This window comes from Dasypus novemcinctus, chromosome 6, assembly GCF_030445035.2.
Source record: "Dasypus novemcinctus isolate mDasNov1 chromosome 6, mDasNov1.1.hap2, whole genome shotgun sequence".
Lineage (NCBI taxonomy): Eukaryota > Metazoa > Chordata > Mammalia > Cingulata > Dasypodidae > Dasypus > Dasypus novemcinctus.
In genome coordinates this window covers 15,599,652-15,619,552 of record NC_080678.1, presented here as the reverse complement: position 1 = coordinate 15,619,552, position 19,901 = coordinate 15,599,652, and the positions used below count along the sequence as shown (strand labels likewise).

The 19,901-nt window shown below is 51.6% G+C and overlaps 1 protein-coding gene across 1 annotated transcript in view; it reads left to right on the top strand.

Moving 5' to 3' along the window:
* The window catches only part of BTBD16 (BTB domain containing 16), a 63,653-nt gene that overhangs the window by 9,461 nt on the left and 34,291 nt on the right, over positions 1 to 19,901 (top strand). Inside the window, exons 4-9 of the mRNA XM_058298234.1 lie at positions 4,095 to 4,168; positions 5,899 to 6,042; positions 9,152 to 9,241; positions 10,222 to 10,336; positions 15,084 to 15,153; positions 16,719 to 16,849. Coding sequence (XP_058154217.1) covers positions 4,095 to 4,168; positions 5,899 to 6,042; positions 9,152 to 9,241; positions 10,222 to 10,336; positions 15,084 to 15,153; positions 16,719 to 16,849 — 624 coding nt within the window. The remainder of the gene's footprint in view (positions 1 to 4,094; positions 4,169 to 5,898; positions 6,043 to 9,151; positions 9,242 to 10,221; positions 10,337 to 15,083; positions 15,154 to 16,718; positions 16,850 to 19,901) is intronic.

The following is a 19,901-nucleotide window of genomic DNA, read 5'->3' as shown; positions in this document are numbered from 1 at the left end:
TTGGCACGGGATTTTTAAAAAATCAAATCAATTTTATTGATACCAATTAATAAAGCATACAATTCATCCAAAATGTACAATCAATGGTATTTGGTATTGTCACATAGTATTTGTGCATTCATCATTTCAATCATTACTAGAGCACTTTCATTATTTCAATAAAAAAAATAATATACAAAAAAAAAAAACAGACAAATAACAAAATTTATCACATCTCAATCTGTGCTTTCCCTGCCATACATAGCTGCTATTCTGTTTCCATCTCTCTAGTTTATTTGTATCGATATTTTGTATAGATGAAGTCAAGCAATATGTAGTACCTTGTATCTAGTTTTCTTTTACTTAGTGTATTTCCTTTTTTTGTCTTTTTGGCCAAATTATTATTATTAATATTTTTAAAAGATTTATTTATTTTATTTTATTTTTTAATTTCTTTCCCTTCCCCTCTCCCCCAGAGTTGTCTGCTCTCTATGTCCATTCACTGTGCATTCTTTTGTGACTGCTTTTATCCTTAGCAGCAGCATCGGGAATCTGTGTTTCTTTTTGTTGCGTCATCTTGCTGTGTCAGCTCTCCATGTATGCGGCACCGTTTTTGGGCAGGCTGCACTCTCTTTCATGCTGGACGGCTCTCTTTGTGGGGCGCACTCCTTGCACGTGGGGCTCCCCTATGCGGGAGACACCCCTGTGTGGCATGGCACTCCTTGTATGCATCAGCACTGCGCATGGGCCAGCTCCACATGGGTCAAGGTAGGCGGATGCCCTATCCATTGAGCCAAGTCCCCTTCCCCAAAATTATTTTTTTTTAATTTTTAATATTTTGAACTAAAAAAGTTGTAGGTTTACAGAAAACTCATGTCAAAAATACAGTGCTTGCATACACTCCAATACCTATTATTAACACTTTGCATTAGTGTGGTCCCTTTGTTAAAACTGATGAAAAAATATTATAACTGTTTTATTAACTACAGTCCATAGTTTATATTAGGGTATATATTTTTTCCAATATACCACCCTATTATTATTAGTTTTTAACAAATCAATTTATTGCTACATATTAATAAAACATAAAATACATCCAAAGTGTACTATCAATGATATTTGGTATAATCACAAAGTTGTGCATTCATCATTTCAATCATTATTCGCACATTTTCATTATTTCAATAATAACAAACAAAAAACAGACAAAAAAATAAGAAAATTCTTCCCCTCTCAATCTCTGTGCTTCCCCTGCTGTACATAGCTGCTATTTCTGGCTATTTCTTGCACATTTATTTGTTTATTTAGTAAGCAGTTTTATTGCGATCTAGTCACACATACCATGCAATCTATCTAAAGGATAGAGTCCATGGCTTTCAGTACAATCACAGTGTTGTGCGTTCATCATCACAAAAAGTTTTCGCACTAATTCATTACTCCAAAAAGAAAAACTCCACACCCCTTAGCAGGCCTTCCCCAGCCTTTCATAACCACTCATCTAATTTCATCTTTATAAATTGATTTATATTTACATTTTATATAAATGGAATTGTACAGTAGGTTACACAATATATTTAGTTCCTAGTACTTTGGTCCATTTGGCGATCATGGTCCGAGCTCCTGACCCTGACCAGCTGCTACCAGACGTGGGCCCCAAGCCACCAGGGGGACTGGCAGAGGGAGCGAGGGTGGCTTGGGTCAGCTCCTCCGCTCTTGTTGGGTAAACAGCTCCAGCTCCCACCTCCTTCCTGAGGCTGAGTCACTTGGAGCCATCCTCTCCCCTTGGAAAGGGCAGCACGTCCTCGATATTATTGTAGACACAGGCCCCCACCCAAACCTTCCTCCTTGCACTCTGACCCATGAGAGTTTCTGGGATCATTGGGAAACAACCTGGCAAAGTTTGCCCTGCATTACACAGACCATTTGCTCATCAAGTGTTCCTTGGCTGGTTGGTCCTCTGGGGCTGACCATCCTCAAGCTGTGAAAATGTGACTCAAACACTGGTTTACCTCCCGGCTCAGCCTGCTGAGAACACAGCGTTTATGGAAAAGCCTCTTATCTGTGTCATCATCCATTTATTCAACAGACACTGAGTAGCACCTGCACGAGGGCTTGACCGAGGGTTAACGGTGAATAAGCACAGCATCTGGCTTTCTCGAGCACAGAGCCAAGGGCAGAGGACACCCTAGTAAACAGGCAAGCACAAGACACCACGAAAGAGTCTTAATGGGGTAATCCCAGGGAGGGCAGAGGCCGCAAATCCACCTCCCCAGAGGAAGCAAACCAAGTTTTTCCTCAAGCCTGGGTAGGAACTCATTGACTGAACAGGGCAGGTGGCTCATGTTCTGGGCAGAGGAACAGCAGAATAAGAAAATAGAAGCAACAGAGAGTGGGGTTCAGGCATGGAGGAGGCTGGAGAGGGGAGTGCTGGGAGACAAGGCCACAGAGACAAGCAGGTGGGGGGCCTTGTGAGCTGCGCTGAGCGGCGTGGACTCGCCCTGGGAGCACTGGGTGAGGATTTTCTATAGGAGAGATGCATGACCAGATCTGTATTTTAGATGATCCCTCAATCTGCAGGATGTTGCAGCAAGGTGGAGAAAGACAGATGAATTCAAGAGATATTTAAGGGAAACGGATGTGGCTCAAGCAATTGGGCTCCTGTCTACCATATAGGAGGTCCAGGGTTCGATACCCAGGGCCTCCTGGTGATGGCGAGCTGGCCGGTGTGGCGAGCTGACCCACGCAGAGTACTGCCCGCTGTGCAGGAGTGCTGCCCCGTGCAGGAATGCTGATGCAGCAAGATGATGCAACGGAAAGAGACATGGAGGAGACACAATAAGAGACTTAGCAAAAAAACCAGGGAGCTAAGGTGGCGCAAGAGAATGATGACCTCTCTCCCACTTCGGAAGGTCCCAGGATCGGTTCCCAGAGTCGCCTAATGAGAAGACAAGCAGATACAGAAGAACACACAGTGAATGGACACACAGAGTAGACAATGGAGTGTGTGTGTGTGTGGGAGGGGAATAAATAAATCTTTTAAAAAAAGGAGAGAGATTTAATACATCCAGACAGGGAATATTAGACAGCGATAAAAAGAATGAGCACTGAGGTGCTGGAACGACATGGAGGAGTCTTCAATGAATGCTGCTAAATCAAAGTAGTTGGCCTGAAAATGCTGCAGACTGTATGATGCCACTACATGGCATTCTGGAACAGGCATGACTGTAGAGATAGTGAAGAGATCAGGGGTCACAGGGCTTCGGAGTAGGGGGGTTGGAGCCCAGGACAGAGAAACAATTCCGTATGATACTGCGACAGTGGATACGTGACATTATATGTATTTGTCAGAACCCTGGTAAACTCTATGGACTTTAATAACTCATTAGGAATTGGCTCATCAAGTATAACAAATGCACCACACTAAAGCAAGATGTCAAAAATAAGGGCCAGCAGAAGGGGAGAAGGGGTATATGGGAACTCTCTACTTTCTGCCCAATTTTCCTGTAAATCTAAAGCTGCTCTAAAAACAAAGTCTTTTTTTTTCAGAATTTAGTCAGATCTAAGCAAGTGATGAGACCAGACAACACTTAGGGATCCTGTCTTGAGCCACTGGAGGTTGGTGGTACCATTTCCAAACTCAGATAAGGAACTGAAAAGGGTTCGTAGTGTAGATCCTGAGCTGACTTTTTGGACACATTGAAGCCACTCTATACGCCCTCTGAAAAGAAAGGCTGATGAGTTAACTTCTCAGAAATTAGCAGAACCCTCTATTCCTTTCTCCACCGGACATTTATTGAGCACCTACTATATGCCAGATATTCTTTTCCACAGTCACTGAAAAAGTGTCAATTAGGCAGCCAGGATATAGCCACAAATGACAGCTCAGAAGACCTCCCCACAAACTGCAGATGGGAATAAACACGCTGAGCCAGCCACCAGGCAAAGTGTACAGCTTATGAAATCAGCAGACACAGGGGGACCTGGGAAACTCCTCCAAAGGGCAAGATGTAATAAGATTAATGGGAGTGCGTTGGAAAGTTTGCACTGAAATTATCACTTGGAGAAAAATGTCAGTATCAACTCCCGGATTCTTTTGTTTGTGTTTTTCCCCGAAGGTTATGCACTTCACAGATACAGAAAATTTTCTCGGAGAATTTCAAGAACAAAGCTCTCCAAAGTGGGGAGGCAGGTGAGTTCTCAACACCCTTGGATTAAATCTGAATGCACTGACCCCAGGTCTCTGGGGAAGGAAACCAGACTGTAGGCCAGTTCACTAGTCTGTAAATTGCAATTCTTGTCCACGCACATAATAGGTGCCCTGTAAATATTTCTCAGATGCGTAATGAATGTCAGCATACTGATGTAAATAAATAGCCTTTGGCCTGGGAGGCTGCACAGAAGCACCAGCTCGCTCGGGGAAGCTCTCCTTCGTTCCTCTGAGCTCTGACCAGTCGTAACCTGGACGTACACATCTGCCCTTGTCCAGGAGGACTTTGCCGTGGTGGGATTGAGAATTGAAATAGGACCAACTAGGGAAAGGCTCACTGAGCCTCAAGAGCCCCCTGGGCAGGGGTCTCCTGGCTGAGGAGCCTGTCTCCTTTCCTAGAGCAGGCTAGGAGTCTTCTTCCCACCTGTCGGCTCTGACTGGCCAGAGACCTGGGAAGTATCCTGAGACTGTTTCCTGGCTCTGGAGAAAGAGCGCAGGGGTTGGTTGTGATGTCTCCCACGCATTTGCCGCCCTGGAAGCAGAGCTCAACTTGGAAGCTCAGGGACGGAGCATGGTTTGTGCAGTTTTGCTCCAGCCCATGATCGCCGTCATGGGGTGAGATTCCTCCCGACCCAACACAGCCAGGCCACTGAGCGGCCCCAGGGCAATTCAACACTGGACATGCAAACTCAGGTTCTGAACCCCAGCCGAACAACACCCTCAGGTAGGCGAATAACAGTAACAGGGAGAAGAAACAGGTGCCCGAGGTCACACAAAGAGGACAGGCTGAGAAAGAAAGAGAAGGCCTCGTGACCTTTTAGGTCCTGTTTGGCACTGAGATTTAGGGTTTGGGGGGCTCTCGCCTTGCACTGCCCCCCTCTCCCAGCCCTGTACCAACACGGGGTGGACCAACGCAGGGCCATCTGTGCCTCACCTGGCCTGGCATCCTTGGATCCCTGTCCTCCTTCCTACCAAAGCCTCTTCTGTCTGCGATCATCTGGACCACCCACAGGTTAGACCCCCGCTAGGAAAGCCCTTCACAATTTGCAAAGAGCCTCCTTCACGTGGTAATCTCATTTCATACCTTCCTGACGATCCCTGCTCTCAGGAAAGCGGGCTCAGAAGAACCTGCTCCCCCGCAAAGGGCACAGTGCCCTTTACTCAACTGCTCGCTGCTGCCTTTCAGTTGGCTGACAATTAGGGACAACAACCCAGGGTTCTCAAAGGAGAGGGGTGGATGTGTTCCAGGGGAGAATCTGAATCTGTACGCATCTAAAATGCATAAAATAACAATGATTCAACCCAAAATGTCATAATTTTGGTGTCAAGAAACGCTTTAATAGGGGAAAGCAAGAGGAGCATCCGCTGATGAGGATCCCAGCCCGCATCCCTGCTCCGTGAAGCCCTTCCCAGCTTCCCAAATTATAGGGGCACTCCTGTGTCTCTGAGGGCCCCTTGCTGGCCATCAGCAGCTCCCTGGACTGTTGCTTGTCTTCCGTGTGACCTTAGCTCATCCCCTACAAGCCAATATGCTCCTCGAAGGCAAGCACGGCCTTAGTCAACATTTTGTTCCTGAAAGATCTAGCAAAGCCTTGTGCCCACTATGTCTGCTTAGTAACTGTGATTGGGTAAAGGAGGAAGGGGGCAGAGTTCATGCTTCTTTGGGCAGGAAAGTGGTGGAATCATTTGCTCAGCGCTCCTTCTCTCCCCAGATGTGATTCTCGAATGCCTGGGCTTCAAGTGGGAACTCCATCGGCCCCAGCTTTTTCAGTCTCAGACCTTGACCAGGCTGTACCTGGCAGCCCTGGTGCAGCACACCACGAGCCCCCTGCAGGACCTGGAGAAGCTTCTGAGAGGTACCTGTGGACAGGCGCCCGCTCGGCAGCCCCAAGCGCTCTAGCTTGAGAGACCCCAGCTTGGGAATCTCTTTGAAACCACAGTCACGTTGGCAACTCAAAGTATGTTTCCATGTCCCACGCTGTGGCTTTTAGCTGTGGCCCTCAGCACATGATTTAACCTCCATTTCCTCACCTATAAAAACAGGGACCGCGGTTCTGAGTCACTGTGAAGATTAGAGGAAGGAAAATGTGTGAAATTCTGGAACAATGCCTGGCTGGCAGTGAGCACTCAGTAAATGTCAATTATCCTCACGATAAACAAGTCTCGTCCACCCAGCTAAGATGCAGAGACTCTACCTATCTCTTTGCAAAGGGAAAACAGGCCGTGTTGACTCCTTTGAAGAGCTTTCTGGAAGGCAGAGCTCTGACATTTGTGGCTTGCTGGGCACAAGCGATGCTGGCTGGGGATTCACACATGGGCATCTGTCTTTTTTCTCCACCTCATTCCAAAAGATATTTGTCTCTTCTTTCTTCTTCTCCCTCATTCAGTCCTGACCATCCCAGCTCCCCGTGTCTGTCCTATACTTCCTCCCTGGGTGCATTGCCGGCCTCACAGCTGGCAGACCGAGAGGCAGGTGCCATGGGGGATCCGAGCCCACCCCCTGAACCAGCCAGCCTGCCGGTCAGGATGGGATTGCATTTGCCGGTCCTGGCAGCAAAGCCCTCTTGTTCTGGGGCCAGACGGGCTGTCGAGTCCCAGTTGCTGTTCCTCCCTGGGCCTGGCCAGGACGCTTCTGCCTCAGCCCTTCCCCAGCTGAGCTGAGAACCGGAACAACCTCAGGCTTCTCCAGGTTCTTTGCTCTTCCTGAGCATTGGGCATCTTCAAGGACAGGACTGGGCCTCCCATTGCTCTGCCATCTCCCCCTTGCGCAGTGAGCGTTCTCACGGGTGACAGTGATTGGCTGTGTGGATGAGACAGCAAGGGCCCTGAAAAGCAAGCAAATTTAGAAGGAGAAATGAATTCTCATCAGCTTTACAGTCTTTGTGCCTAGAAGGCTTTGACTAAAAAGAAAAGATTTAGTCCCGTTAAGAGAGTCCCTTGGACCCCAGGTTCCCTTCTAGAGAGATGTCAGGGCGGGTCAGAGGTGAACCCCCAGGGCCCTGGACGGTCAGGACTCTCCAGGGTCTCCCCGCAAGCCCCACGAGATGGATGGGGGCAGCACCAGGGTTTCCAAGGACACGATCACAGTCCTCCTCTACAAGCAGGAAAGGCACGGTGGCCGCTGTGGTCATCGTGATCTTGTTCCTGCCAAGGTCTGTGTTCCCTGGAGTCAGTAGCCAGGAAGTCTCTGACCAAGTGCTGGCAGCTGGGCTCTGTGGAGACGCAGCCCACCCACTCGCTCCCCAGGCTGGCTGGGTGAAGCCCCCCAGGGGCTCGCTTTCCTTCCACAAACAGCTGAGGGGCAGCTGGCCGTGGGCAGAACGTGTTTATTCTCTAGGATGAAATCCAGGAAGCTAAAAGGCAGTCTTCTAAAGCACACATACCACCTCATTTCAGAGAAGCTCACGGGTGTGTGGCCAGTCCTTGTTTTCTTGTCCAGTTTTGAAGTGTTACATAAAATGGAGGAAATGGTGAACTTCTGTCTCTCGCTGACACTAACGTAGCAGATGGCCTCCATTCCGTCCTCCAACAAAAGCCAGTCCAGGGCTCAGTTCCTACCAGACACGGTGCTAGGAACTCAGTGTCTGGGGGGCAAACAAAGAAGATCGAAAGCACAGTACAACTTGTTTGGGTGTCCACCTCCTGAAGGCCTACACTGTGCCAGGCACATGTGTGTCCCCACTCGTTTCCTCCCCCAGTGAGGTGGCCACAGGCTGGAGTGAGCAGACAGGGCACGCGCAGTGCTCCGGGGGGGGACCGTTGTCTGGATCTTGGATCAGGCACTTAGTAGGTGCTCAGTAAACACTGGCCAACTGAGAGCCAAGGAACCAGGCGCCATCAGGGTGGTGAGGGGAGGATCGACAGTCTCACTTGCTGAGGAAACAGGATCATTGTGCTTTCTGTTTTCTGCAGCCTTTTTAGCTGCAAGTGTGACATACCTTTTGGCTCCTGGCTTGTGTTGTGTTCCATTTGCTGGGACCTTGAGCTCACAAGGCTTGAGATTCTGGCTAGGGAATCGGTTTGTTCTGTTGATTGAGCTTCCAGCGCATATGAGGCCCTGGGCTGGGTCCTGGGGACGGAGTGGCAAGGAGAGCGCCCAGCGTGCTGCCCTCAGAGCAGGCAGACGACAGTAACTGGAGAGCCAGGATGTGAGAGCAGCTGGGGGCAGCACAAGCCTGCGCAGGATGATAAAGCCGGGTGGGGGCAGTCAGCACTTCCACTGAGGCCCTCCTGGGAGAACAAACCCCCTGGAGGCAGGGGTCAAGGCCAGAGAGCCGGAGCACAGCAGGAAGGGCTGGGAGGCCAAGAAGGTCGCGGGCCGCCAGAGGGGCTGGGGCTCGCGTGCCAGGGGCAGCAGTGTCCACAGCAGTGCCACGTGGAAGCGTGCACTTTAGAATCACCCTGCGTGCACTGCGGAGGCTGGCGGTGAGTCAGCCGTCCCCTCACTCGCTTCTGGAAGTCATTGGTGACAGGGGCCATCCGTTCAGAGATCTGCAGGGCTGTTTCTTGACCCTCTGCATGGAAGCTTCTGCCCCATAGTGATCCTTCACAGATGTCCTCCACGGACGTTCCATTAATGCCAGACCTGAGCTAAGTGCTGTGAGTGCAGGAATGGCCCTTCCCTTGCCCTCAGACTGTTGACAGCCTTGAGAGAGAGGGATGAATATATATTAAAATGCAGCGGCAATTTCCCCGTTTTGACAATGCACGATGGTTATGTAAGATCTTATCGTTGGGGGAGGCTGGGTGGAGAGTGGACAGATCTCTCAGCTCCTTTTACAACTTTTTGTGAATCTTAAACCATTTCAAAATAATTATTTCAAAAATGTATCCACTTAAAAAAAAGTCCGGGGAGGTCCATGCCAAGACCAAGCTTGCAAAGGGCTGTGGGAGCGCCAGGCTGGATCTTGCAAAATTGACTGTGGTTCTTAATGGCCGTGAACTGTTCTCCGATTTCCTTCGCAGCTCAACAACCCGGCAAGGGCAAAGAACGCTCCCCCGTAAAGAAGATCATGATTTCTCTGAAGATCAACGATCCCCTGGTCACGAGAGTCGGTAACATTCCCCCGTCTTCACGTTCTGAGACTAGGACGGAAGAGGCATTCCTCCCAGTTAAAGCCAAACCAAGCCAAACCCCACAGCAGACAAGTGACACGCCGTTCAAGGCGTCCTTGTTAAAAATGCCTGGAGAGTACAAAGAAGGAAGGGAAGGCAGGCTCCTAAAGAGGGGTGCTGGTCTTTGGGAAAGAGGTGTGAAGGGTGCAGAGGAAGCAAAGTAGCAGGTTCTCAGACAGACCCGGGCAGAACGCAGCTGGCCTCCCTGAGCTCACGCCCGCCCGGGGAAGCCGCGGGCCGCCCCTGGCCCCCGGGCAGCCCTCCACCTGCCCTGTGCTGCCAGAGGCCTCCCCTAAAAGCAAGCCCTGGGCACGCTCTCCCTATCCCTTCCCGGCTCCCCAGACACAGACTTTCGTGTTAATGTCATGTGTGTTACATCATGTGATGCCCTGGATGCATTGCTAGGTCAGGAAATAATCCGGTCAAGGGCAGGTTTAGCCAGTTGTCCTCAAAGCACACTGTCACGGCTGGGCGGCACCCTTTGGAATAACAGAATTTGGAACTTGCCGAGTCCATCGCGTACCCCGAGGCCGCCTAGTGCCCGAGCTCTCAGATTATCCTGGCTTTTTCCAGGGGTCCTTAACCTTTAGCAGTCTCCAGTCTCTAGAAAAAGGAAAATGCTGCATTTTGCACATAGGTCGTCACATCCCTCCATGGGCCACGGAGCCCGGTCAGGAGAGAACCCCTGAAATGGCCCCAGTCCCGGGTAACCCCAGCGCCTAGCCCTGAGGACGGGCTGCAGGGAGCCCCGTTTCCTTTAGCTTCATCCTCGGCCCCCTTAGGAAAGCAGAGCGCCCCCATCCTCGCGTTCCCAGGGCCCTGTCCGCCCCAGGCCGGGGGAGGGTCCTGTCGGGAGGGGCTGCGGCAGCTCGAGGGGGGTGAGCGTCATGTCCGCTCCGCCCACCGACCTCCCCCGTCAGCCTTCGCCACGGCCCTGAAGAACCTGTACCTGAGCGAGGTGGAGATGAACGCGGACGACGTGCTGGGGGTGCTGGCCTCGGCCTACATCCTGCAGTTCGCCGACCTGTTTCAAAGGTGAGGAGCCGCGGGCAGGGCTGGCCCGGGGCAGGGCGGGCGCGGGGACGCCGTGGACGGGCGCGGGGACGCTGTCTTAGTGGAAGGACGAGGGGATGCCGTCTGGGTGTAAGGGCGCGGGGACGCAGTGGACGGGCGTGGGGACGCCGTCCCGGTGGAAGGGCGCGGGGACGCCGTGGACGGGTGCGGGGACGCCGTCTTAGTGGACGGGCATCGGCTGAGCGACCTCCGCACCCCGGGGCGGCCCGCGCACGTGGGCAGTAGAAGGCACGCAAGCCGCGCCTCAGCCTTTCCAGCGGGTCGGAGCAGCCGCTGAGCACAGCCTGGGGGGCGAGGGGGGGATGGACGTTCCGGGGCGCCCCGTTTTCAGTACACTTCTTCTGCAGAGGCAGAGGCAACCCGGGAGGGGAGATGCGGGGTCTGCGCTCTGCTGCCCTAGGCCGCCCCCGGCCCCCACAGCCCTGGCGCTCTCACCTGCGCGCCCTGCTGCGTGGGGTGCTGCGGGGAGCAGGCAGTGCCGGCACGGAGGCCCAAAGGGGGCGCGGCCGCGAGCGTGACCAGCTCGGGCGCTGTTCTCCGCGCTCTGCCGGGTTTGCCTCCTTCCGCCTCCTTCCCGGCAGCCTCGGAGGTAGCGCCGCTACTCCGCTCCTGGCCCAGGGGAGGAAACTGAGGCAGAGAGGTGCTGTCACTTGTCTGAGGACACACAGCCTCCAAGATTCGAAGGTGGCCAAGGGACCCCAGAACCTGCAGCCCCAATGCAGGGCTGCTCTGCTCTGCACGCGTCATTCTTTTCTCTATTCATTCGAAAATCTGTCCTTGGGCTCCTAGAGGATGCCAGGGAGACAGGGAGGAGCCGGGGCTGCAGGGGCCCCGCCCTCTGGAGCTTACTGTCCAGCAGACCCCAGGACACAGGAAATGAGTAAAGGGTGGTGGGGGGGAGGGGGGAGGATTCCCAAGTGGAAAGGGTTGGGCTATGTATGATTGCTTTCAAGTAAAACAACAAAGAGCGTTTCTTAGAACACTTTATTTGGCATCCTGGCATTTTTTCCGTCCTCACTGTTAATGCTTAAGAAAGGACAAGTGACCCGCATGGAAAAGCATCAGTAGGGTCCGTTTCAGTAGAATATCAGTGTCCTCTCCCTCGGGCTTTTCTTGAAGACAGCGGTGCTGTCTTCTAGATCTTTGGTTTCTTAGTTCCTGAAGTTCTAGGGAGCGGGGTGGAGCCAGGATGGTCTGCCTGGCTCGTTGAACCTCCCAAAGCCTCAGTTTCTTCATCTGATTGAATAAGGAGCGAGTGTCCCAGCGGAACCACCAGAGGAAATCAGCTGCTCTGCAGAGGGCAGCTGTGGGGTCTCACCCGGGGACTTTGCAGGTTTCCATTCTCCCCTTGCAGTCGCTTGAGCCCGTGCCTTCTTCCCATCTGGCCCTCGCCCTGGAAAGTCTCCCCTCCTTGTTGGGGAGGCAGCGACCCAGGGATCCCAGAGATGCAGCGCTCAGAGCAGAGCGGGCTTGCCTCGGCCAGGGTCCTGCGCAGAGGGGACCACGGACTTTGCGAAGGCCCTTCAGGCAGTGGGGAGCTGGAGGCCGGGCAGAAAGCAGAGGGGGCCGGTAGAGCCGGGGCGGGCCCTGGGGACTGCCGGGGCGGGGCCAGGTGGTGCAGGGTCTTGGGGGCAACTTGGGAACCTGGCCTTGCTCATGATGGCATTTCCAGAACAAGCAGCAAAGTCTGGCACATTGCAGGCACCCGGGGATGGGCTTGTACCAAGGGGGCTGTTTCCTGCAGTTCCATGGGGGAGGAGGGGCAGAGGTACCAGTCATGGCTTCAATCAAAGTAAACAAAGGGAGCAATCAGGGGGACTTCCAAGAGGAAGTGACACTTTAGCTGCGCCTTGGAGGATTCTGGAGGTCAAAGGCATGTGAAAGAAAGAGGCTTTGGGTGGAGACGCAGCATGGCAAAAAGGAGGAACATCAGAGCTGGGTGTCCTCAGCCGTAAAGATGTGATGAGGCTGGAGTGTGGAGACGTGTACAGAGACCAGGGAAAGGGGAGTTGGCAGGCGAGGGCGAGTCCCGTCACGCAGGTCCTTGACGGTGTGTGTGGAGATGGCCGAAGCCTCAGCGAGGAGCGACCCGAGCCCCTCCACCCTTCAGGCCAAGCCCCCTCAGTCTGCAGCATGAAGGATGCAGTGGCGATGGGAGGGCTGGTAGAGAAAGAGACACCCCCTCAGAGCCATCCCAGAAGCACAGGTGAGAGGTGAGGAGTGTCTGAACTAGGAGGAAGAGTGAGGAAAGAGAGAAGGAGGCAGAGCCAAGAGACGGTGAAGATGGAGAATTAACGGGACTCGGGAATCTCATGGGCAGTTGTGCTGTGGAGGTGGCAGCAGTGCCTGGGACCAGCTTAGCGCTGATTTCCCCATTTCCTTATGATGGGAAAGAGAGACAATCCTCAAATCCAAGGAAGGGCGTCACCTTGATTGTCCCTAGATTATTTCCCAACTTGTTCTGTAAAGACTACGTAAAATAAAACAGTAACCAAAAAAAAAAAAAAAAAGAGGAGGAACAAATGAGAGACACAAACAAAGCAGGCAGCGGAAGTGGCTTAAGCAACTAGGTGCCTCCCTCCCTCATCAGAGGTCCTGGGTTGAGTTCCCGGTGCCTCCTAAAGAAATAAAAAAGACAAACAGACCCAGCAAGTGCAAACAATGAGGGGGTGGGGAGAGATACATAAATAATAAAATAAATCTTTGTAAAATAAAATAGTATGGCACAAAATTGGTTGAAAGAGAGAGAGAAACAATGGAGAGGCAAAAATTGTGTCTCACCACAACCCACACACCGTGGGCCACACATTTGGCTCTGAGCTTCCTAGCAGTCAAGGGAAAAAGGAGCCCCTAATCTGTGACATTAGAGAAAAACAAATAAATTACTTGGGAGAAGCACAAATACTCTTTTTAAAAAAATGATGTATTTATTTTTTTCTTTTTCCCCATCCTTTAGTTGTTTGCACTTGCTGTGTCTATTCATTGTATGCTTGTCTTCCTTTTAGGAGGCACTAGGAACTGAACCCGGGAACTCCCATGTGGGAGGGAGGTGCCTAAACACTCCACTCCCTGCTTTGTTCTGTTTTCTTCCTTGTGTCTTTTGTTCCATCAGTTCACTTCCATCCCATCACATCAGCTTGCTGTCTTGCTCTTCTTCTTTAGGAGGCACTGGGAACCGAACCCAGCACCTCCCATGTGGTAGGTGGGAGCTCAATCACTTGAGTCACAGCCACTTCCCCACAAGTACTCTTGATACTAAAATCCTGGGTGCCTTCGTTGGATGATACCAGATGATGTAATGGTCAATATCTCCAGCAATATACATGAAGTATATGCAACAATGTATTTCCTAATGTCCTTTCTTGACATTGGCAAAGACTTCTCAGCAAAATGCAACTCTTCAGTGGTATAGGGGTGGTAATGAAACCCCCTGCTCCCCGCTGGTCTGACTGATGGAAATACATTTTAGAATATACGCAAGAGTTAGTGGATATCCTTTAAGCCTTCATCTGAGCAGTGTGTATCTCACCTGAGTTATGATAACTGCAGAGTTCAAGACTGTGCTTCTATATGGAGGGTGCAGTAGCTATTTTTGGGTGTCCTGTTCAATGAAGGGAATGTACCTTAAGGCAAATTCACTGAAGGTGGGTGAATATCAACTATGAGGGCCATGCTGCAGAAACTTCCACGACCCCACTTCCTACTTAGCACATCCACCCCAAAGCCCACCCCTTCCACCCCAACTCATCTCCTTCCTTGTCTTCCCTTCCCTCGCTGCACTGCAGCCGCAATACCCTTGAAATGCCTTCAAAGTACATCTCTTGCCTCAGGGCCTGTGCACATGATCCATGTGCACATGGAATGCTGCTCTCCCAATTTCTGGCCTGACCAATTCCTTGTCTTGCTCCTAAAGGTTTTAAATGTCACTTTTGTGATCCTTCTCCTTTCATGCATTCTCATGACATCTTGTGCTTTAACTTTTTACCCTTAACTGTATCATGTCATTCCCAAAGGATTCGCTAGCCTGTCGGCTTTGCTCCTTGCACACCGAGGGCCTTGCACAGAGCCTGGTGCTGGGCTTGTGCTCAGTTAATAAATCCTCAGCGGTAAGTGAGGCCTAGGAAGGAGAGGGGCCTGAGAGTCCCACCAGGAAGTTGCTTTTTGAAGCCACTTGAGCAAGGGGCTTGAGGAACAAGACTTTGGTCCCCCAACGCCTGCGGGTGCTTCAGGAGTACCCAGACTGGGGTTTCACCCAGCAGGCCTTGCTCTAAATATGAGTCAGAAGGCACCAACTTCGGGGTTCCGTGTTGTATTCTGTTCAGTGAACGCAGCACAGGGAGAATCAACGCCTCGGGCAGGAGCATAGCTAGATGGCCATTTTGGCTAAAATTACATCTCAGTGTGGCGCCTTTAGGTGCTTTAGCTTTGGACAGCAATACCGCTCCCTGGATTCGAGGCTGCTTCGTCTCCTTCTGAAGGATCTGCTCTCAGGTCTTGTTTCTCTCAGTCCAGAGCTCGTGGAATGGCCCTGCTGGTCTCGTCCTCCGGACAAATGTCTATACCCCGAGGCTCCCTTCTGGGCATTTCTCTGCCAGGGTCCTGGAGTTGAATGTCGCCCTCCAGGGCCACCGACCTCCCCAGACACAGCCGGGGGTCCTCCCCAGACACAGCCGGGGGTCCTCCAGGAGCATCCGCTTTTTCTCTGCAGGTGTGTGCTCATGATGATGAACAAACTCACGCCGAGCACCATCAAGAACTTCTACCTGGCCGGCTGCAAGGTAAACACGAACCTGGTCGGGCCACGTCGCACCTGGGGGCTTTGAGAGCACCCCACATTCTGGGATTTTACCCACCAGACCCAGCTCCGAAGCGCAACCTGAAGGCACCGACTGAAGGGTGCCGACATTTTATTTTGCTAAGTGAAAACACTTTTCGAAGAGTCCGTTATTTTATTTTTAAAATATTTTAACCCCCAAATAGGAAGGCCTTAAACTTAGGGAGGAAAAAACAGCACAGCCTTTCTCATCAACAACAGCAGACAACTCGCTGGGATATTCTTACTGGAGCCTGGTAACACTTTGTCCCCTGGGGCCCTGGTCTGCGTGACAATGTTAGGACTAGACATGTAATACGACTCGTTATGCAGAGGAGGAAACTGAGGCCAAGGGGAGAGGCAGCCTGCCCAAGGTCACCCACTAGTGAGCGTCCCCCCAGGTTTCTCGCTCCCAGACTGCACCCTAACCCTGCAGGGAAAAAGACCCGCTTTATTGCAACACTGGGTTCCCACACAATAAGTGTGTCACATGCTCTTTTTTTTTTTTAAGATTTATTTTATTTATTTCTCTCCTCTTCCCTTCATTGTCTGCTCTCTGTGTCCATTTGCTGTGCGTTCTTCTGTGTCCGCTTTCATTCTTGTCATGCGGCACGGGGAAACTGTGTCGCATTTTTTTGTTGTTATGCGTCATCTTGCGGCTCTCCTTGCAGGGTGCATTCCTTACATGTGGGGCACTCTTGCGTGGAAGACACCCCTGCATGATATGGCACTCCTTGCGTGCGGCAGCACTGCACATGGGCCAGCTCACCACATGGGTCAGGAGGCCCTGGGTATCAAACCTTGGACCCTCTGTATAGTAGGAGGACGTCCTATCAGTTGAGCCACAACCGGTTCCCTGTCACGGGCTCTTGTAATCCCACTCAAGTTTAAATACTGCTTGTCAAGGACAAGTTCACACCCTCAGCTGTACTGAATGATCAGGGAGTCGCCCCTGCTGACTTCTTCGCATCGTCAGCCTTTCTCAGCACTTCTGGCCCAGGGAGATCCGAGTCCCCGGGGACACGGGGGTGTATGGAGACCCTCTGCACACCCCTGCCCCCAGGCAGCCCCACCCAGTTTCTCTGTGCTTTCGTTCTCCTTGCCTTTAGCGAGGGCCCATAATATCAGGCCTTGCTTTAGCTGGAGAGCTCAGCGTGCAGCCCCGCAGTCAGAGCTCTGGGTTTGACGCCAGCTCTGCCATTTACTAGCTGGGTGACCCCAGGAAAGTCACAGGAACCCCCAGCCTCCGCTTCTCCTCAGTAAAACAAGGCCAAGAGTGAACGGACCTTAGTTGTCATGACGATTGGGTTCAATCAGCCAAGCCTAGAGCCTTAAACATAGCAGATGCTCAAGAAATGCTACCCATGGTAATATATGGATTTCGTTATTTTTAATCATTTTAAAGAAAAGGCTGGAGCCCGTCTGCCGCTGGGACTCCTTGAGAGGCTCCCGTATAGCGTGGTCTCCAGCCAGCGGAGGGCGCCAGAGTTCGCAAATTCCTGCACCCATTGGGTTTTCTTGCCTTCGCAGTACAAGGAAGAGCAGCTCACCACCGCCTGCGAGAAGTGGCTAGAAATGAACTTGGTCCCTCTGGTGGGGACGCAGATCTACCTCCGGCAGATTCCGCAGGAGCTGCTCCACAAGGTCCTGAGGTCCCCCAGGTCAGAGCTGGTCCCGGGGAGGTGGGTGCCCAGGAGGGAGGTGCCCCAGGTGATGCAGCCCGCCCCCCTGCCTGGACCCCTGCCCAGGCTCCTCCCTGAGCCCACACTTCTGCCCTCCTGGGCAGCCAAGCTCACAGCCTGGCAGGCGGGGCACTGGGTGCAGGCTGGGGAGGGGCTCCCCTTCTGCACCCCCTTTTCTGGGAAGGCACCATTCAGTCACCCACCTGGGTGAGAAGACCAAAAGTCTCATTGCCTAGGTTTAAAAAAAAAATTAAGCCTGATAACATCGATAATATATTCCCTATGGAAAATTTAGAAAACAGCGAAAAGAAGGAAAAAGGAAAATAAAAACCCTCGCCCTCCATCAGCTTGCATCTCCAGCCCTGCTTCCTCTCCTGAACAGCTCAAGGCCCAAAGACGCTGCTGCTGGCTTGACTTCTCGGGCACCCAAGGCTACAAACCAGCCCCCGGGGGGCCCCTGCCCTTCTCTGCCCCCTCCCCTGGGGCGCTGTGACTATCAGAGCTCAAGCCGGGACGCAGAGGCATCCCGGAGCCCGCCCCACCTAACCCCACATGCACGCAATTCTGTTTCCAAACCGAGACCCCTCTGCTGGCCTCTGTCCACGGGAACGCGCGCAGCCCTAGGCCAAGCCCCCCGGGGTCCCTCATGCGACCACTGCAGGCTCCCCAGCTCAGGGTGCTGCCTCTGCTCTCCACCTTCTTCCAGCCACATCTCTTGCTTCTCATCACGCTCAGAATAAAATCTGAAACTCCTGCCCTGGCCCAGGGGCTCTGCTGAGCCGGCTCCTTCATCTTGTGTCCCATCCCCCGCGGCGGCCACGGGGGCTCCTTTAGGCTCAGCGCTCCCCCCGAGGGGCCCGTCCTCCTTGCCCCTTGACTAACTCATGCCCATTCCCCAGTGCCTGGCATTTTAGGTTATTTCTAATGTTCTAATAATATAAACAATACCTCAGTGAACATCTTTCAATGTATGTTTAGAATCATCTTGGATTATTAAATTCCTAGAAGTGAAATTACTAAGTCAAAACAACTAATAATATTAACTATTATTAGTTTTTTAAGTATATATTTCATTTGAAAATAATTGCACACTTACAGAAAAATTGCATGAATAGAACAAAGAATATCCGTATATCCTTTACCCTGATGCAGGATTTTGTTCAATTTCTGCCCTGTAGATTTTATCATTTGTTGTTCAATATCGACACATTTTTTAATCATTTGAGGATAAATTGCATATGTCATCATGTTTCACTACCCCAAATACTCCAGTATTTATTTCCTAAGAAAAAAGAATGTTCTTTTGTAAGCCACAGTGCAGCTATCAACTTCAGGAATTTAACATTGATATTATTCTTTAATGTAGTGTTATTGAACCAATTCTGTTCCTTTTTTTTTTAAGATTGACTTTATTTTATTTATTTATCCCCACCCCTTCATTATTTGCACTTGCTATATATCTGTTCATCTTCCTTGTTTCTTTAGGAGGCACCGAGAACCGAACCCGGAACCTCCAATATGGAAGGGAGGTGCCTAATTGCTTGAGCCACCTCATTCCCTGCTTTGTTGTGTCTCATTGTGTTTTCCTTCTTGTGTCTCTTGTTGTGTCATCATGTTGCATCAACTTTCTGTCTTGCTCATCCTCTTTAGGAGGCACCAGGAACCTCTGCTCCCTGCTTTGTTGTGCCTCTCATTATGTTTTTCTTCTTGTGTCTCTTGTTGAGTCAGCTTGCCATGCCTGCCTGTCGCGCCAGCTTATTGTCTTCTTTAGGAGGTACTGGAAACCGAACCAGGGACCTGCCATGTGGTAGGCAGGAGCTCAATCACTTGAGCCACATCCGCTTCCCAATGCTGCTCTTTATAACATTTTTATTTCCTCCAATGCAGGATCCAAATCCAGGATCATATTACATTTAGCTGTCATGTCTCTTTGGGACTCTTTAAAACGTTCCTGATCCCCTTGTCAAGTTACCAAGACTGTACTCCATTTGGTAAATTTCAAAAGTGGAAATTAAATTCTACTAAAACTTTTAGTGATATGATCTAAAACCAATGTTTACTCATGTTTATGTATTGGAGAGCATTCTGGTTGTGAAAATTAGAACTAGGAAGAATCACTCTACTGATGATTCAAATTTATTTCGTAGCTTGGAATCCCTTCACATTTATGGAGGGGTGTGCTTGGTGGGATGGATTTCTGAAGTCCAGAAAGACTCAGGAGCCTGGACCCAGGAGCAGCCCCAGGGCAATGGGTGCCTCCCAGTGTCTAGCTGTCTCTGCTCTTCCTCACGTGTGCACGCTCCGCCCTCCAACCGAGAACAGGTGATGCAATCGTGGAGGAAAAGGCAAACATGGCCTCCCTCAGACTTTTCGTAACACTGTCCCTCCCTTGGAAAAACTGAGCTGTCCCACCCTGGTAGCCCTGAACTGAGAAAGGGGAAAAAATATCTGACCACAGCCAGAATGTTAGTGAGCGTTAGCTGGGCAGGAAAAGAGGACAAGGACATGACGTGTCAGGTGTCTAGACTCACAAGTTTGGGGAGACATGACCGACGGGCAGACTGGGTCCTGGACCCCTGGCTCCTGCCCAGGAGCTGTCTGCACAGACCATCCAGGACCGTCCTGGCCCAAGAGTGGGCAAGGTGAGCTCACATCCTCCCAGGTGAGCTCTCCTCGTCCAGGGTTCTCGGGGGCCACCTGCTGTAAAGCTGCAAGTGCAAGGGGGCACAGGAGGAGGGGGCTCGGGCCACCCCGGTGTCCTGTGAGATAGTTAGCCAGCTCCCCAGGAACCCCGTGCGTTTGCCCGCTCTGGCACCATGGTCCACACTTGGCTGAGAAGGCACCTTTTGGCGAGTGAGCGTTCCCGGAGCCCTTCTTGGAGTGTGCTGAGCTACATTTACCCTCGTGCAGTTTCCCACAGCCCCGTGGGGTAGCACCATTTGCCCCTTCCACAGATGAGGTCGCTGAAGGGCATTTAAGAGCCACGTCCATGCCTGATAGAAGGTGGGGCTGGGCTTCTGTCCAGGTCGCC